We start from the raw sequence: 18,219 nt of genomic DNA on the forward strand, positions 1-18,219 counted from the left end.
GGACCTACTCTCAGACACTAACACAGTATAAGATATAAAGGGATAGGCACCAGTACTGCATAAAAGGATTGTGTGCGGTATTCTGGAACACAAACTAAAAAAACTGAAAAATAATGCTCTCAGAAAAGCCAAAAAATCCTGGGATTAATAATAGACATCCAACATGCAGCACTAAAACAATTATTCTGTTCTACTTGTCACCAGTGAATTTTCAGCTCTGGATACCTCATAATAAAGAAGATGCAAACAAAATTGAAAAAATCCTGAAACTCCAAAGGACACAAAAGTAATAAAAATGTAGAAAACACAACCCATGCCAAAGGTTGAAAGACTTTAAAAGACAAGATGAACGAGAAACACAACAGCCTTCCAATAAACTGGTTTGATGCAAGAAGAACAGCCAAACTGTTCTCCAAGCCTACCCAGTAGAACAGGAAGTGAACGAACTATTTTGAAAACACAGAAGTCAAGATTAGAAAAAAAAAAAATACAACAAATACCTAAATTTTTAAGGAACATTTAATTTCTATGAAGGACTTCTATAAAGCTTAAACTGTACAACTCTTGTCATTAATTTTAGAAAGAATTTACATTAAGAAATTCTTGGAATCCATAGTAGATGTAGGGCAAACCTAATGCTATTTTGAAATCAGAAGTAACTTAACTCAGAAATTTATTCGACCTACATATTCACTATGCCACTGCAAGTTTACTATAATTTTTTTTTTCAGTTTTAGATTAAAAAGCCAAAAATGTTTCAGGTTTTCTTTATTAATTGTAAGGAAATAATAATTGTTAAGCTCAAAGGTTAAACACAGGTTTCTAAAAGAAAAAATGAAATTTGTAGAAATACTTTGGGCTTTCACTTTTCTAATGTATGTTCAGGAAAATTTCAAACAATCATATGGATTATATCCATAAAGGTACTAAAAAAAAAAACCCACTTCCTTTTTTCTTAAACACTTATATTACAATTTCAGCACTTATAGCGTTTGAGGTTTCAATCCAACAGACAACTTTTCCATTTGCTTTCATGAATGTATCACATACCTAGGGATAACCTATTTAGGAGTGCTAGCATGCTGTAAAGTGAAGTTAAATATATGATTTCACTTGAGCAATAAATGTCACCTTATTTTATTACTCTGTTCATGTTAGCATAAAACAGTCATCTATGACTGCCCAGTTAATAATGTATGAAAGCAATGATGTGTCACATAAGCAGAGTTTTGATATGAGCAGATAGTCCTTTTAAAGCTACATCTTACTCATTCTTTCTAAGTACAAGGAGCACTCTCCATTCTCAAAGAAATCATGAAGCTGTATTTCATTCCAGCACCTCAAAAGACTGCTTTGTAAATAAGCAATACAAATATACTCACCTGTTCCATCATCTACATTCTCTACTTCCATCACTTCTGTGTTTATTCTGCCCCGAAAAAGGTAACGATGGCCATCTGTAGATGCTTTGCTGTTCTTCAACCGCCTGATAGAAGAACAGAAGGGCATGTCATCTACCACCTTTTGCTAGGTTTCTGCAATGCTACCTGTACATGTAGCATTTAAAGACTACTGTAAGAATCACAACTCATTCATACATGTGCAGCTCAACTGTGGAAACCATTGCTGAGTGGGACACTGCTGACGCTAAAGCAAAGATGTTACCTCTGGTAAGAGTAAGCTACAAATTGCTGGCTGATATGAGAGTTTATCAAGAAAGTCTCATTCTCTAAATGCCCTGTTCCAACACTTTGGTACTTACATGCCTGCCATCAAAGAAGAAATACTGTATTGGGAGGATCCTTCCTGCTAATTGGTTTAAGCCTCTTTATGCTAGTCAAGAAATTCAGCACAAGGGCAGCATGACTGAAAAATGAAATAAGAACACCTTTGGACATAAATCTTGACGTACACACATTAGCCTCATAACTTGGATTTATGCACGGAAGAACTATGAAGACTTTTTTTCTTCCTCACATAAGGGTTAACCAAGAATTATAAATAAGAATTCCTGAAATCTTGAGGAAGTTTCACAGTGACATATTCCAAAGCACTCTGCATTGCTATAACTCTGTTCCCAGTGAAGTCAAGGCTTTTTGAGATTCCCATTTGCAGGCATCTTTTCCCACTTCAGATAAGTTAGGGATGATTTTCTGTCTATTTTGGCCTATAATGATAATTAATACTATATATCTAACAAAGGTCAGTTCCTGAGAATTAATGATCCTCTGAGACTGAGTTTTGACCTTCACTCACTCTAGAGAGGTACTAATCTTCAGAAGATGACCTGCCTCTCAGTCATTACCATCTAATGAATAACTCTACTAAACTGTAAGTTTGTTATTCAACATATTTAAAAACAAAAACCAAACCAAAACATCAGCAAGCAAAAAGGTTCAGTATCACATATTTTTTTGTCCCAAGTGAGGTAATTCCAGTAACTCCAGTGACCTTAACATCTACGAACCCAAATTTAGCAATCCATGTCTATACAATTCTGCAGCAAAAGGATGTTTAAAAATCACATAAAATATCTCATACCATAAAAATAGGACAATTTTTGCAACATTTCCAAAATACAAACCTCCTGTAAGCAACACTTTCTTTAGCTACTTGCCAGTCAATACCCAAAGTATCTTGCTGGCATATACTCAATTCATTTTCCACCATAAACCCTGGAACTATGATCTAAATTGAGTTATTCTCATGTCTGCAGATGTGACACCATGGTACCAGCCAATGACACGTAGGACATGATTGCTCAGAACTAAAGAAATCAATGACCTTTCATGCATTTTGAGATTTTCATCCAATAGTGCATTTCAGCTTGAATGTGGCTACAAAAATATGTCATTTAGCGGCAGACAGGTGAAAAGATACTATGCAATCAGTAATTTAATTGTTATTGCCAGACAACAAAATATAGCAAAAATTAGAAATTCTGAAAAGAGCTTGAGTTTATATTGAACCAGTCTACATAAAAATGAAACTCAGCAGTTACAGAATGATATCCTTGAAATCAATTCAGTATTCAACACTAGATATAATCACAAGGTTCTTAAATGGTTCATGCTCAGCTGTCCCAAGAGTTCTGCAACATAAGCAAGAGCTGAAACTTAAAAACAAAGGACCGATTCACTCTAGTTAGTGTATAAATTACCTGTCTTCTCACATGTAAATGCTTCCCTATTAACAGAGTAATATATAGGAGGAAATAATATTCACTGGGGAAGATTTTTAAATCTCACAGTTAGCCAGCAGCTTCTTCACAGAACCACAGAATGGTAGGGGTTGGGAGGGACCTCTGGAGATCATCTTGTCCAACCCCTCTGCTTGAGCAGGGACACCCAGAGCAGGGGGCACAGGAGCGCATCCAGGCGGGTTTTGAATGTCTCCAGGGAAGGAGACTCCACAACCTCCCTGGGCAGCCTGTTCCACTGCTCTGTCACCCTCAATAGTAACTCACTCAAAAAAAGAGCATTTCCAGTCCAGTCTGAAAAAGGTCCTTGCAGAACAAGCTCAGCAGCTTTACAATTTCAAGATATTCTTATAAGACATTCTTGATCAACAGGATCTGTGGCTACTTTCCATTACTACCACTTTCTACTTTCCATACCCACCTATTGGTTCAGCAAGAAGCTCTACAGGTGCTACAGTGAATCTAACCACAAGTCTATAATTAGCACAAGAGGAGAGAAAAGGGATATCCACCCCCTAGCTACCTGCTCTTATGTATGACATCATGAATAAGAGTTTAAACTTATTCAGAAAAATATTTTTTTAAATATTTAAAATAATGCTTTTGAATGATGAGTCCTATGCAAAAACTCATGTGAAAAATACCATATATAAACTACATACAATAGCAGACAACAAGGGTTGCTAATAAAATTTTAAAGCATCCATTAAAAATTGGTTTCAGATTCATGGATTTTACGCATAGATTTCCATTTACTTTGCTGGCTGTAGTTGTACATATACATCTGAGGTTATAACTAGACTACACAACACATGGATACTGTGATACACATATATAGGAGTTCTGGTCTCTGTTACCCAACCCTCATATCTCCTTCCCTTTCATCCATCCCCAAGAACAGGTAGCAAGACAAGGGCAATAAGCACCTGCTATTTCCCAGCTAAAACAATGTGGGAGGAGGAAATCATTACGGCATCAGGCTGCTCAATCAGCCTTTTCATCCTCAAGCTGATGGTGCTAGGTGCTCCCACACGCTGGAATGCATGGCCAATAACCTTCCTTGGATACTTTTTGCTGCTAACACTGCATTTGACCATCCTCTCATGCATAGCCTTCAAAAGCAGCTGGGCTAAGATCCATCCATTAACGGACAGATGACTGCTGCCAGGCCAGAGCGCTGATCAAAACAAATGGCTATTACAGGTGGTGCGGAAAGACATCTTTTACTTGGATGCTACAGACAGTCCAGGGCACTGGTAAACAACAGTTGGAAAAACAGGATGAAAGTTGGCTATCAAATCTGGAACTACCCTTGAAAATCTTACAGCACTCCCACTGATCTGATGGACATGGCTGTGGTGACAAGTAGAACCTGGATTATGAAGCATCAGTTTCAGCAGCTGCAGACGGTTTCCTTGACTGGACACTGAGGTCACTGGCAGAGTTTCCTCTGACACCATCCACAGGTGTGCAGAGGCAGAGGCAAAGATCAGTGGTATTCACAGTGCTACTAGAGAGCATACTCAAGGTCTATCATGTATCTAGGAATCCATCAAGGATCTATCCAGTAATATGTATTCAGCGGCTACTCAAAACCATCTTCTGGATCAAAGAGACAAACTCAAGCAGTTTCAAAAGGGATATCTGTATACAGGAGAACCCTTGTGTCTCACAAGCATAAGAGCACTGGATGAACATTAACTGCAGAACCTTGTTGCTGAACTACGGAATTGCTCCTTGCAGTGCAGCACGCAGCAGGTTTCTGGCTGTTTTCCCTGATCAGAAATAAAAGGCTTAAAACTCTTGAATCTGTAGAGGCTAATTTTATAGCATAAGCTCCAACACTGATGTGTTTGAACTAAAAATTCAGGCTGTTTACCCTTCCTAGAAGGGAGTAAGGTCATCAAATGTAACCTGTTGTGAAAGACTGACAAAACAGATTCCTTCTCCCTACACTTCATCATTTGGATTCTGCATTCCTACAAAATTTTTCCAATGTTCAAATTAAACATGCTTCTCTTTTGAGTGTGAGAAATACACTTCACCTAAAAATGCTTTCATATTGCAATTAACTGCACTAAACAGTTGGTGTTGGTCAAATATTGTTATGAAACAGCATACAGAGGATTAGTTCTATGAGAGAAAAATACAAATTATTTTTTGAAGTATAAATTAATGATTTACCTGTGCTTTTTTTTGCAGTAGACCAAAAGGTTATCAAAAAGAAAAAATATCCTCTCTTGGATATTTCCTGCTGAAATTTTCAGTAGTAGTCCACTTCGCAGCATTTCTGTGCATGTGTCTGTGATGTTGGATCCCTAAAATCAATTGGAAAGAGATTATTTTTTATTCCGTGAGAACTGAAGGATTTTGCACCAATTAAGGAAAAGTTTCTTATACAAACTCACAACCATAATGATTCTCTGAAAATACCAAGAATAAAACTCATGGTAATTTATCACATTGTAATCAAATAATAACTTCTAATGTTTACTTAATGATGCTTAACACCAGTTTTGTATTCATTTAGTATTGCCATTAACCTGGGGGGACATTTGTGGCTTTTCTGAATGGAAAAAGTTTAATCATTAAATTTTCCAAATTATCTTACATCTCTGCATGAAATCTCTCCTGAAAAATCAGGCCAACTTCATAGAATAACTCCCATCCTCAGTAGCTTTACTGTTTAGTCAGGTATGTCTGAAAATGGGGCTTTACAAGACATAATCTATGCCAAGATGAACTTGGAAGCTGAAGCAGCCTGGAATTTGATCATCATTAAGGGTATATACTTCCACACTAAATTAAACTAAACACAAAATCAAAAAACAGCAAGATTTAAAATTCAGGCAAAGCTAATAGTGGAATGTACAACAAGACTGTCTAGCATACTTCGTCTTAATATACTCTGAAGACATCAGAATTTTGCTAGGCTTAAAATATTTGGGATGAAACTTCCCATGCCTCATTTTTGCTTCAAGGGAGATCATTCTTTCATGTGAAAAGAAGGCAAGCATTGTCATAAATGTTAATGAAAAAGAAGCAACTTTAACAAAGGATAACGTTTTCCCCAAACTATTTCTATGAAAAAGGCATGGCATTTCTATGCCTTATAAAGAGAAATTTACTTCTCAAGGAAGACTGCCTTGAATTCTGAGGTGTAGTTTGCTATTCTGAAAGTCCATGCTCCAGTGGGACAGAGCTCCCGTCCGTTTGCTACTTACATCCAGCATGATAGTTATGCATACTGGCTGCACTGAGCATAGACCCATGGCTCGAGGAGTTTCCTAACTTGAGGCACTCAACAGTCAGCTTGGAAAACCTGCAAAAGCCAGGACTTTCCTTTCATCTACACATGTTCTGAATGACTTATGCCTGCAATAGCTGTAGTTACTTCCTCTTCTTGATCTAACCACAGTAGCCCAAAGGAAAATGCATTCAATTAAGAGCCAAGAAGCAATCATGGGTTCTGCTCTCAGCACTTCATCTTACCGTTCATCCTTTGTACGTCACAGCACTGAATATTGAGCAATAGCTCAGATGCTGTTCTAAGGAGAACACAGTCCATTTACAGATAATGATGATAAGAGAGATTGCACAACCATCACACTGGAACACAGTTCAGGTCTCTAAATAAAGCAGCTTCAGTATCAGTATTAACTAACCACTCCTGTCTCCATTTAGGATCAAATGAGCCAAAAATTAATGTCATCTATAGCCACTACACCAATCCTGCCTTCCTAAGACAGAAGCAGCACCAGAAACTGGCATACTAATTGTACAGCTTTATTTGCAACCAAACACTGAAACACCTTAAAAGCACATTCAGTAATATAAATTAAGCATATATTAGAGCAGTACTTACTGTTTGCTGACCGCAGCTACAGAAAAGCAGGTCATTTCCTTCCATTCTATTTCATTGCTTTTGTGTATTAAAAAGACTAACCAATACCTTATGCTGCTTTAAAATTTGCTGGAACAGTACTTACTAATAATTTGCATTTCAAAAGGCTGGATATTTTTTAAAGGTTTTTGGTCTGTTTTTACAGGAAACTTCAGCTTTGCTAGAAAATTCTAATTTTTTGTAGGGAAACAAAAAATTTCAGCTTAAGGCTTCAAAACCGTTTCAGCAGTTTTAGCTTTCTACGAAAGGGTGTCTCTTTTCATAGAAAGGGTTTTATGAAAACATTTTGTCTCTTTTTAATGAAAAAAATAATTTTCATTGTAGAAAAATACAACCTTTTCCCAACAGTCCTAGCAAGATCTGCTACTGTGCCAGCATCATGTCATAAAATAATATATTCTATACATATTTTAAATATATATAATTCAGGCTACCTGAATTAATGAGGATTTGCCTCATTCATGATTCAAGTTCAAGGTTGCAATATGGCAGTGAGTATTATCTGTATCATATTACTACCCTTTGCTATTGTTTTCTTCTTCATTTTCCTCCTTTTCTAATATAAACTGCTAGAAGATGAAAAAAACATTCTAGAGATTTCTTTTTCCCTTAGAGACCTCCCGTCCAGATACTGAACAGTGTTAACTTCACTTACTGGATACCTTTTGACAGGATCACAACCCATGCTGGTGTGGCCACAGGTCAGTGGATTTTATTATTGCTGTTTTATTTGCTGAAGTCCAAGGGGAAAAGATAACAGGATCAGAAGTCACATCTGGCTGTCCTACAAAACACTGCCAGTGCAGAAAAATCCCCTGCCACCACCTTGCCCATGTAACACTGTTAGGGCCAGCCTGTTCCTAGACTTTGGGTGGGCATGCAGCTGAGAGGGAGAAAAGAGGAAGGGCATATTATGTGAAAGGACTGCTGTCTCTACACCTGGGGTGAGCGCTCCTCTCCACTGCATCCATTAGGAATGAAAAACCTGCCTGAAGAAGGATAAAGCAGAGAGCACGCAAGTACTTCCATATCCACCAGGCAGGATGGTAGAGTCCAAGGACTGGCAACTATAAAAACGTTTTCCTGGAGGATGTAGCTACACCTTGAACATCCACATGGCTTCACAGCAGGAACACCAAGCTATAGTTGATATCCAGCCCAGTAGGATAATTCATTTATCCAACTCCAAAATGTCCCTCTCATGGGGTAAGGTTCAAGGCTGCATAACGGATGAGAGGTCACCCTTGCCCCAGAAGCAGGACGCACTTTACTACTTTACTGCACAGTTAAAACTGAACTACAGGACCTACAAGCAATAATTTTGGAACAAATATTACCAAAACCTTCTAACACAAACATGTTTTCATTAAATGTCTGAAATGAAACTACCATGGAAATCTGAAATGTGAGCAATTTGAACCTGAAAAGTAATTTCCTATTTTAAAGTTTTCATGAATACGTACATTTATACTCAGTGCTTGCAAGGGAAGATCATACAGTTACTCAATCTAAATGTAAAATCTCTACTACTATGCTACAATTCATGTTTCTATACACTTAAAGCACCTGCAATTAGAGCTGATGGGGTATTTTCAGTGAAACCAGCATTTTTGTAACATGTCAATTTGAAAATGCCATGTACTATAGAAACAAACCCGTGCTCATCATCTTCCAACAAAGCACGTAAAGGATTCAACTGGAAAAAATACAAAGTAAGTTTTTGCTTTCCAAAGCAGGCTTATACTGTGAATCCAGACTAGTTTTTCCTCCATTCTTCCTACTGAGCCATTGAAGACTCCAAACATCTAACTGTAGAGCAGTCCTATCCTGTGGGTTGCACTGGGGCTGAGGACTGTGTGGTTTTCCAGGATAGCTGGTGTGGAAATTAAAAGTCCGGAAGACCTCAGAGCTTGAGACTATTTAGATAAAACTGGCTCCTAACAACCCTAGGATGCCAGTCAGTCGCCTATCAGTCCACTAAGGCCATAGCTCAGACAAGAGGTCTGAAATATGGGCTGCCATGACCATGTCATAAAACATATACATTTAAAATGCACTGGAAGGAGAGAGACTATATGCAAGAAATGTAAAACAATATCGCCCTCAGCCTTAAGTCATTAAACACCCATCTTTGACACTAAAAAATGTCCTTCATTACTTTGAGATCAAAAGCAGCATTTGTTGGTTTTATTTGTCCACATATTCTTGGCAAACTTCAGTCAAACACGGAGGTCTGTCCATACTGACTCAGTGGACATCGCACTAGCAGTTACAAAGGTCAGAAATAGCAGATACTAACCTACTTTTCGGTACTTGCACACAGGCACAGGATACAGAAATAAAATAGGGGAAAGGGCTAAAAATGCTGGAGTTAAAACTGAAATCTCCGTTAAAATACTACTTGATAATATGGCAGAATGGAAAGGAACAGAATAAACCGTGCCATTGTCACCAAGCTGGCCTGTGACTCAGACTGGGTTGTTCGGTTTCCAGCTTACAACAAATGAAACAATTTTATTTTTTCTGCTCTCATTGTAACATCCACGCAAATTTTACTGACAGACTCCTTCAGCTGCTAAGCCATTCTCCAGCTGAGACAGCCACCTACACAAGTTCTGATTTCAGGCCAATAAATTTAACCACTTAGGAAATTAAGTGAGAAAGTCATTATACTCAAAATTTTCTTTCTTGAAACAGATGTTCCATTTTTCCATGAATCTGTATTTTTATCATAATAAACACAAGCTTCATTTTATGACACTTATGTATAGGAATTCAAGTCATGCTTTGATCAGATTCTAAAAATAGTCTTTATTTTTTTCCCTTTCCTTTTTACTTGGGGCCAAGCAATGTGCTAAGCATTTCCTTCTGGAAGGAAATCTCCAACAAGTTTGCCTCTTTATTTTTAGGTAATGCAGAAAACCAGATGTTTACTTAATTAAATCCACTCTCATACATTGCATTCAGAGATTTTTTGTAGTTGTTGTTGGTAATCAATCAAAATACTATTAGCTCTTATACATGCTCTGGAATTCTTACCATTTCAAGGACTAACTGTAAATTACGTTTGAAAAGGATGCGCCTATTAAGATCAGGGCAATTTTGCCAGATTGGGCACCCTGTGGTTGCCATATGATAACATCAAACCCGATCAGTGAAACTACAATAAACACCACATAGCTCTATTGAAAACATAATATTTTAAGACAATGGCACTATGTCAGAGTTCAAGCACAAATGCAATACTAAAATTAAATCGGGGGGGGGGGGGGGGGGGAACAACCAAAAAAAATCCAAGGTTGGAAGGAACTTACTATATTACGGATCACAGAATACATTCTGAGCACAGAGAGAATAAGTTGCATGCTTCTGCCCATATTGTTACCTTTGCTCCAAGAGCAAACATATTTACTACTGTATGGCTTACTAAGGATTCAGAAGAAAGTTAATGCAGGAAAGTAGATTCCCTTTTCTGGGTTAGAGGTTTGAAAACAGTCAGTTCTTAACCAACTTATATGACTAATAATGCATTGAGTTAATAATACTGTAACTTTATACTTCAGTGTATTCATTAAGATGGATTTGACAAATATCTTTAAGACTCAGGCACTGAAAGCAGAGGAAGAAATTTAATCACTATATTGCAGGAGAAAACTTAATTGAAAAGTTGAAAATAATAGAAGGTGTAAAGTCAGTGATAGGCAATAAGGATTATTTAACAAATTTCCTTGCCATAAAATATTCAGCAACATAAGCACTTAACTTGCTATTGCTTCTATCTTGAAGTTATTGCACAAGTTTGTCTAATGTATTTTAATATTCACATACACTAATATTTCCAAGTTCTCGCTGATGACAGCAAGTTCAAGCTAATTACAAAAATAAGTTTATTTTCACCAAGTCTAAAGAACATTGCTTCTTTTGGAAAGTGTTAGGTCAACTAGACCTCCTCTCAGTTACAATATTTAAAGGTTTACTTTATCTAAGTAGTCCTTTCTTTTTAAAAATCCTACAAACAATATCATGGCAAGAGTACACATTCTCTGTCCTTTGTCTTTAATGGCTTTTTTTAAAATGAGGTTGAGGATTACAACCAAATGCAGAAAGGTTTGTCTGAATACAGACCAGCAATTATAGAGCTTTTGTACTTTTGTACTTGCTAAAATACCTTCTCTTCAGGCACAGTGAATTATTGTGGAATGTGTTATAGTGGCAGTCCTGTACCAAAAGACTACAGTGCCCTGAACTCTGGCATAAGAGGATTTCTCTGCTCTAAATTATACCTACCCCATTACAGAAATGGGAGAGCAGTTCTTGAAAATTCTGCTAGACAGGAAAAGGAAAAATACCTGAAGTGATACATTTCAAATCCCACAATGCACTGAAGAAACATGAAGAACTTTGATTAAAGTAAAATTAGTTGCTTAATCCAGGTTTAGAATGAACCAAATCTTCCCACACTACTCAATTAACAACAAACCAAAGGTTTGCGTAAGTCCACAGATCAGGAGATTTCACGTGGAGCAGACAGGAAATAATTTTGCAGTATCATGGGCAGCATTTAGGGGGTTCTTTGTTCAGTGTAATTTTTATGCTCCTTTCAGATCGCGGCTTATTCTGCTGAACGCTTCTGGAAGGCAGGGGAAGACTGAATCTGCTGCTGCTGCAGGAGAGCGCATCCCTAGGCAGAGCAAGTTTAAGGAACAGCAGGTGTGGTAACAGCAGGAGATGCAGGGAGGGAACACAGCTGTGTAGAAACTTTTTTTTTGTTTCTGCTGTTTTACCTACTACTATGAGCATCTACTTAAAAGTTGGCTCTTATAGTCAATATTCTAATTTTTAGCTGTCAGACTTCTTAGGGAACTCTGTCAGTTGAAGTTCAGGCAGATCTGTCTTAAAGCATTCTCTGATTCAGTGTCCCTAACCTTTTCTTTCCTCTGCACTGTGCAAAGGTCACTTCCCCCTACATAGCTGAAAGATCAGGTCTCAGTCTGTCAGACTAATATGCAAAATATACATTTTTCTTGCTACCTTTTCCAGCCCGCAAGCCTTCCACAAAGCTTGAAGGGATAAAATCTCTTCCTCTAGTTCTTAAGCAGCTCTCTCAGGAAGAGAAGTAGCACATCTGGGTAAAGTGTTCAAAAAAGCGAAGAGCTACTTCCATGTTGCAATTTGTGTCTTAAAAAACCCCTGTGCATTATATTGAAAAAACATTCTTTAAAAAAATATTCATGTTACTTGTTTTGTATTTCTTTTACTGGATCTTCATTTGTGTTTCCCTCCCACCTCAGCGCAGACAGCCTAGACATTTCAATACAAAACAGCCAAGGCAATTTAAAGATACACCTCTGTCTTTCTGTATAAAATAATTATAGTGCTCAAAATAATACAAAGGGAAGATTGTGTTGCTACAACTACTTGATCTAGTTGTTATCTAGGGGCAAGGGTGGCTCTTCTGGTTACTACTGAAAACTCTAACTCAGGATCAGATGTACGGTTTCTTCACAAAACTAAAGCATTAAAGCTCTGCCATTTGCAAACTATATAAAAAAAAACCAAAACCAACCCAGGTCTTACACAGATTCTACTGAACACATTTATGTTAGTGTAGCTCAGCCAATAGTAAGGGACTACCTACAAGCTGACAAAACCTAATGGACTCAGTGCTTAATCAATAGTAAGTAATAATTTATTTTTTTTTCAACCAGACAAAATGCTGTTAGGCAGACATTGACAGCAGTAAAATCAGAGCAGCAGTTAAGTTAGGATTTATTGACATGTATGCGTGCACACATACATGTTGATCGAAATGATCAATATTCAAAGTCAAAAACTAAACATTTGCCCTCTTTCCTGGAAGTCTGTGATTTTATAGAGCGGTGCTCAGTCATGGACAACACTTAATTTACAGAGTAGATCCCAAATAAAAGCTTGATTTCACAGAACTGAGGAGTTGCAAGTACCTCGGGATCACAAAAACAGTGCAATACATGCTTGTTGAAAACTGTTACTCCCTCCTCAATACGGAAAGTGACAAATCTTATGACAGTACCTCCCATCCTTCAACATGAGACTGCCATTCTTCCAGGAACTCTAATTTTTCCATTTGTCTCTTGGCCTCATTTATGTTGGAACAGACAGCTTTCATGGCCTGGAGGGCTTCCATTAGTGCCGCATAGTCACTGTGCTTCCTTGGAGTCCGCTTCAGTAACTCCTATTTAAACATTTTTTAAAAAAGAGAAAAAAGAAACCTGTATTTGATGTCTAAATGTATATTACAGGAAGCTTGAACTGACTAGGATACAGAATCAAAAAGTAGCCAGACTTCTCTTTTACTAGGTGGAAAAGTAATAAACCCTCCAGCATTGTGTCCTAGTAGCACACTAAAACTCAGATAAATAAATTACTAACAATAAAAATAATCACTACTTAGGATAAAGTTTGCATTTCAGCCACATGCTCCTCCCCACAACGTTTCTTCATGTTGACCTTTGGTGTTTTGGGGTTCATTCTTTGGTTTTTGTATTCCACAGGATGGAACTGTTCAATAGCAAGGATAACAATTCTGCTTAAAAATGTTAGACTGACGTCAAAATTAACACCTGCCTTTCCTGCAACTAAGGGCAAAACCCGTGCTCCCTTAGCTCCACAGTATTGTTTAATACAGTGCAATACACCAGATCACTGAACAATAGCTTAGGTGACTCACTGATTTCAGATGGTTACTGGTAATGGCAGCCATACTAAAAAATAAAAGTGGAGTTGCCAGTATTCATTTGATATTTCCCGTCTCAAACTACCAACTACCCATTTACAGCTGGACCAACTATGGGCAGCCTTCGGTGCATACCCTGACTGAGGCGTGGGTACATTCCTCCTGGAGCCCTAACCCTGCTGCCACCACACCCTCTATTTAAATTTAACATAAACATATTCATTTCAATGTATCCCTGCAGTAATTCATTAGTCATTTTCCCTTGTTTTGTCTGTAAATTCTTCATTCAAAAAATAGAAGACAAAAATAATTTTAAAATAGGCCACGGGAACTGTAAAACCACAGATATCTGGGATGACTCAAACTGCACTGCAATTATTATATTCTTTAACTTGCTTTAAAAGCCTTTATTTTAAACACATTTACCTTTAGGTTTTCATGTGAGTGCAATGAAATGTATGTGCCTCATGACAGGCAATGTTTCAGATCTAAATTCACCCATGCATTGTGAAAAATACTGTCCAATGATCAGGTTTTAAGTAGCTTTCAGAACAGAATCTGCAACTTACAGCAGATTCAACAGCATCTTACTGTTACTCTACAGTTATTCTTACAAATAATTTTCATAAATATTTTTTTATTTACAGTTTGGTGATGGTAACTTTGAATCATCAAAGCATGACACTAACAAACTGTTATCCCAAGCATTTTAAGCAAGGACATGGTCAAACCCAGCTGAAATCAGTCTCATTAAACTCCCTTAATTGGCTCGCTTCCGTTCAACAATGGAGAGGCAACCTTGCGACCAGATGCAGAAGGGAGCCAATCATCTTGACCCAGCCAAACTCCTCAGTCCTTTTAATACTAATGTCAGAAGACTTGCCACTGGCTTTAATGAGAGCAAGTCTTGGTCCAGTATCTAATAAAGAGATTATTCACTGTGTAGAGAGATTGTTCCTGCAGTTTGGGAATATGCTTAGCAACCAGTTTTATACAGAAGTATAAAGTCCTAGATAAAAATCTTGTAAGTACCTTCAAAAGAAGGGGATACTTGCATATTCTCTGTATCGGCGTTACTAGATATCCCTCCAACGGTACATCTGTGTTCTTGCGTCCTCCAAGGAGCATGCAATTCTAGAGAGTGAACAGTTTCAGAAATTATTAAAAAATCCCACGAAAATTATCAGATATAAAGACATGGGCATATGCACATAGCAACACTGGCTAGGCTATATATAAATTATATATGTATATGTTAAATATGTGATGAGAAAGGTCTGCAAGACTATCAAAAGAACAGGCTTGAGCACATGCATAGGCGGCTACGTTGACTATCATACATGACAAGGAAGCTGCAATGGTGTTATGCAGGCACCTTCCCTAGGTATCCTCTTCATCCAGTCTGATTAAGAGTGGCCGTTTTTTAAAGTTTAAAAATAAAATACAGTAAATAAAAATGTTAAAAATATGCTCTCGCACTTCAATGAACAAAAATAAAATTAGTTGAGAGTGCTATAGGTGCTGTTGGTTCCAAAAGGTGAGTTCGTGACACTAAGTAGCATCAAAGATGTTTGAAAAGTTTGAAAACAGCCATCCTAATACACACGCAGAAAAAAGTCTTCTGTTTACATGCTTCTATATTTAAACCTGATGTGCAATGAATAAAAAATATCCTTAGTCATGGGCTAAAGCACATGTGAGTTTTGACAAAACATCCAAGTATGGCAGCAGAGAATACATGAGATATTGGGTGGGAGCCTCCATGAAAAAGCAGCTGAGAGAGAGAGAGAAAAGAATAAGGGCTACTTGAGATAACGAAGTATGCAAGGGACACCACAGCAAATATTTGAAATTGCTGGAATTGAAGTGTAAGTACATAAAGACCTAAAGTAATGACAGAAATTATTTTATAGAGAGATCAGAAGGAATTGTGATGCAACAGTATGAGATAATCTACAGCTTCAAAGAGCAAGATGTCTAAACCAAGAACACTAAACAAAGTAGTTTAACACAGCCAGATGGTATGTTGACGCAGGCCACAAATCTGGATGCAGACACATTGTTGATTAGAACAGACGCTACACAACTGGGTGGCCGCTCCGCTCAGCACGTAACTCACAACACACATATCCCATAACCAACGCTGCTGAGGGATCTCTACACCCACCCTTAAGTGTCTGCTTTGTACCCATGGTTAACCAGCTTCTGTTTTGTCTTAAAGGATCCTTTATCCTAAAGGACCTTACTTAACCTGCCAACAAAAAAAGCTTTACTGATAAAGACCAAGAAAGATAATGGTAATACAGACTATAGGTTTATATAATGACTGTCTCTATACTTAAAGGCTCAAAAGTTTGGTTTCAGCTGCCGATTATTTATAGGTAGTCATGTCTCTAATGACCTGAACTGTTCTGTCTGGCTTTCAAATCAGTCAGACCTCCTGTTCTCTAGATTAGACTGCTGCCACTTATTCTACATACATGTCCTGAATCTATGAGGGACCCAAAGCACATGTGGCACCCCTGTGCATGCATCCAGGAGTACATGACACTGACACATCATGAACTGCCACAACTGCCCACTTGGCTTCCTTTTTCACAAAATAACCTCTTTGCAATCTTTCACTGGAATATTTTACATTTTGTCTCTGTAGTTGGCATTCACCCCTTCTTCTTGAGTCTGGCCATGCTGCTCCCAATAAAAGAACCACATGTGTGCAGCATCTTAAGTCTGGGGCAAGGTGAGGGACACGGTGTCAACAGCTGAGGACAAATAGAACAACTTTGAAGCTGTTTTTAACAATGAATGGAACACTATGGAATAAGAGACTCTTTGCAAAAAGGCAGATGTAGCTTCATGTCACCCTGTACCCCATACAATAAGGAAATTCCCATACTGCTCATTAACTTGGCTGTAAGTAAATGCAGCTAGGAAGGGAGTCAGACCCAGTATTTTTCAAAAATTTTGTGAGCTGCAACAGGACAACTTCACCAAGAACTCTGTCAACAGCAGTAGTGAAAGCCTACTCCATGCTAAAAATAATTAATAAAATTAAATAAAACTTGTGATATTGCCAGCATTGGCATCATCTTTTTTTATAACCATATCTGTGATGCCTTGCTGATAGTGCCGTTTGCTCTCCAGTCCTAAAATGCAACAATCAGATCTGATCACTCTGACATTTGTTGTATCTGAGGGCACCCTCTCAGGCATTTAAGCTCCAATATAGTAGACCCCACATTTCAAAGCTGAACTTGTTATCACAGGACACACAGAAGGAAAACACAAAAAACATTCTGTACTGAATCCTTCTTTTAAAAATGAATGTCAACTATTAGGAAACTCAGTATTTGCATGGAAACTGGTTTTGCTGTGGGAAAAATCATGAGGACTGTCATACTTAACATTTTAAAACCTCTCATTATTCGTCTTGTAAAGTGAAAGAATAATTGTGTAGCTGTTTTTTCACCTCAGATTAACTCAGCATCTAAGATCAGATGGCTACTCTATGATCCATACCAAAACAATTTTTCTGCCTGGTACAGTCGTGGCTAAAGTACCAGAATATGGATCTTCTCTTCAGAAGTTCTGATGAGTCCTTCATCTTCCTTTCCCTACTTTCTTTCCCTACCCCTCTTCATATATCTTATTATATTCTTTTTTCTTTCTACAGGCCTGGCTGGATTTACACTCTTGTCTCTTGGCCAGCCAGTTCAAGACACACTGCCTAATGCTGTATTACACATGGATCCAAGTGCAGCAGTGAATATATGATGTACACAACCCCTTCCTCTGGAAACACCACCCCCAGCTGAAACTGCCTGCTAACCGCTTGCAGGTGTGCTTGTAGTCTTTACATGGTGGAGGTGACAGTGCTAACAATTCACTGCCCAGTCAAAAAACATTAAGTTAGAATACCAGTTCAGAGATTATTTACCAAAAGCAATGTCCGCACTGTTCTTATTTTGTTAAGGTCAAGCAGAACTTTCTGTGCCTTCTCATGGTTACTGCAGTATTCATCATAGATACGGAATTTCTCTTTCTGCAGAAACAAAGAAATACATTGCTTTTTACTTGCCATTTTGATTTTTTTTTTAATTAATAAAACAGGGAATGAACACTTTACAAAGCTGAATAGCTAATACAGTCTTCATTTTGGAAGGTCAGCTCTTCCTCCTACGTTTATGATTTGATGTCCAGAATCAAATTAGAATTATGAACAGTCTGGAAGCATTGATGGGAATTTCAATCACAGAATCGTAGAATACCAGTTTAGAAGGGACCTCGGGGATCATTTGGTTCAACCTTTCTTGGCAAAAGCACAATCTAGACAAGATGGCCCAGCACCCTGTCCAGCCACGTCTTAGAACTGTCCAATGTTGGGGAATCCACCACTTCCCT

The 18,219-nt window shown here is 37.8% G+C and overlaps 1 protein-coding gene across 2 annotated transcripts in view; it reads right to left on the minus strand.

Annotated features, from left to right (window-relative positions):
- PREX2 (phosphatidylinositol-3,4,5-trisphosphate dependent Rac exchange factor 2) overlaps positions 1-18,219 on the minus strand; it is a 189,175-nt gene that overhangs the window by 118,117 nt on the left and 52,839 nt on the right. For both annotated transcript variants that reach the window (XM_064442581.1, XM_064442582.1), the window contains exons 4-8: positions 17,756-17,860; positions 14,851-14,952; positions 13,156-13,317; positions 5,384-5,517; positions 1,383-1,486 (exon numbers count right to left, since the gene is read on the minus strand). In XM_064442581.1, coding sequence (XP_064298651.1) covers positions 1,383-1,486; positions 5,384-5,517; positions 13,156-13,317; positions 14,851-14,952; positions 17,756-17,860 — 607 coding nt within the window. The remainder of the gene's footprint in view (positions 1-1,382; positions 1,487-5,383; positions 5,518-13,155; positions 13,318-14,850; positions 14,953-17,755; positions 17,861-18,219) is intronic.

This window comes from Phalacrocorax carbo, chromosome 2, assembly GCF_963921805.1.
Source record: "Phalacrocorax carbo chromosome 2, bPhaCar2.1, whole genome shotgun sequence".
NCBI classification, from domain to species: domain Eukaryota; kingdom Metazoa; phylum Chordata; class Aves; order Suliformes; family Phalacrocoracidae; genus Phalacrocorax; species Phalacrocorax carbo.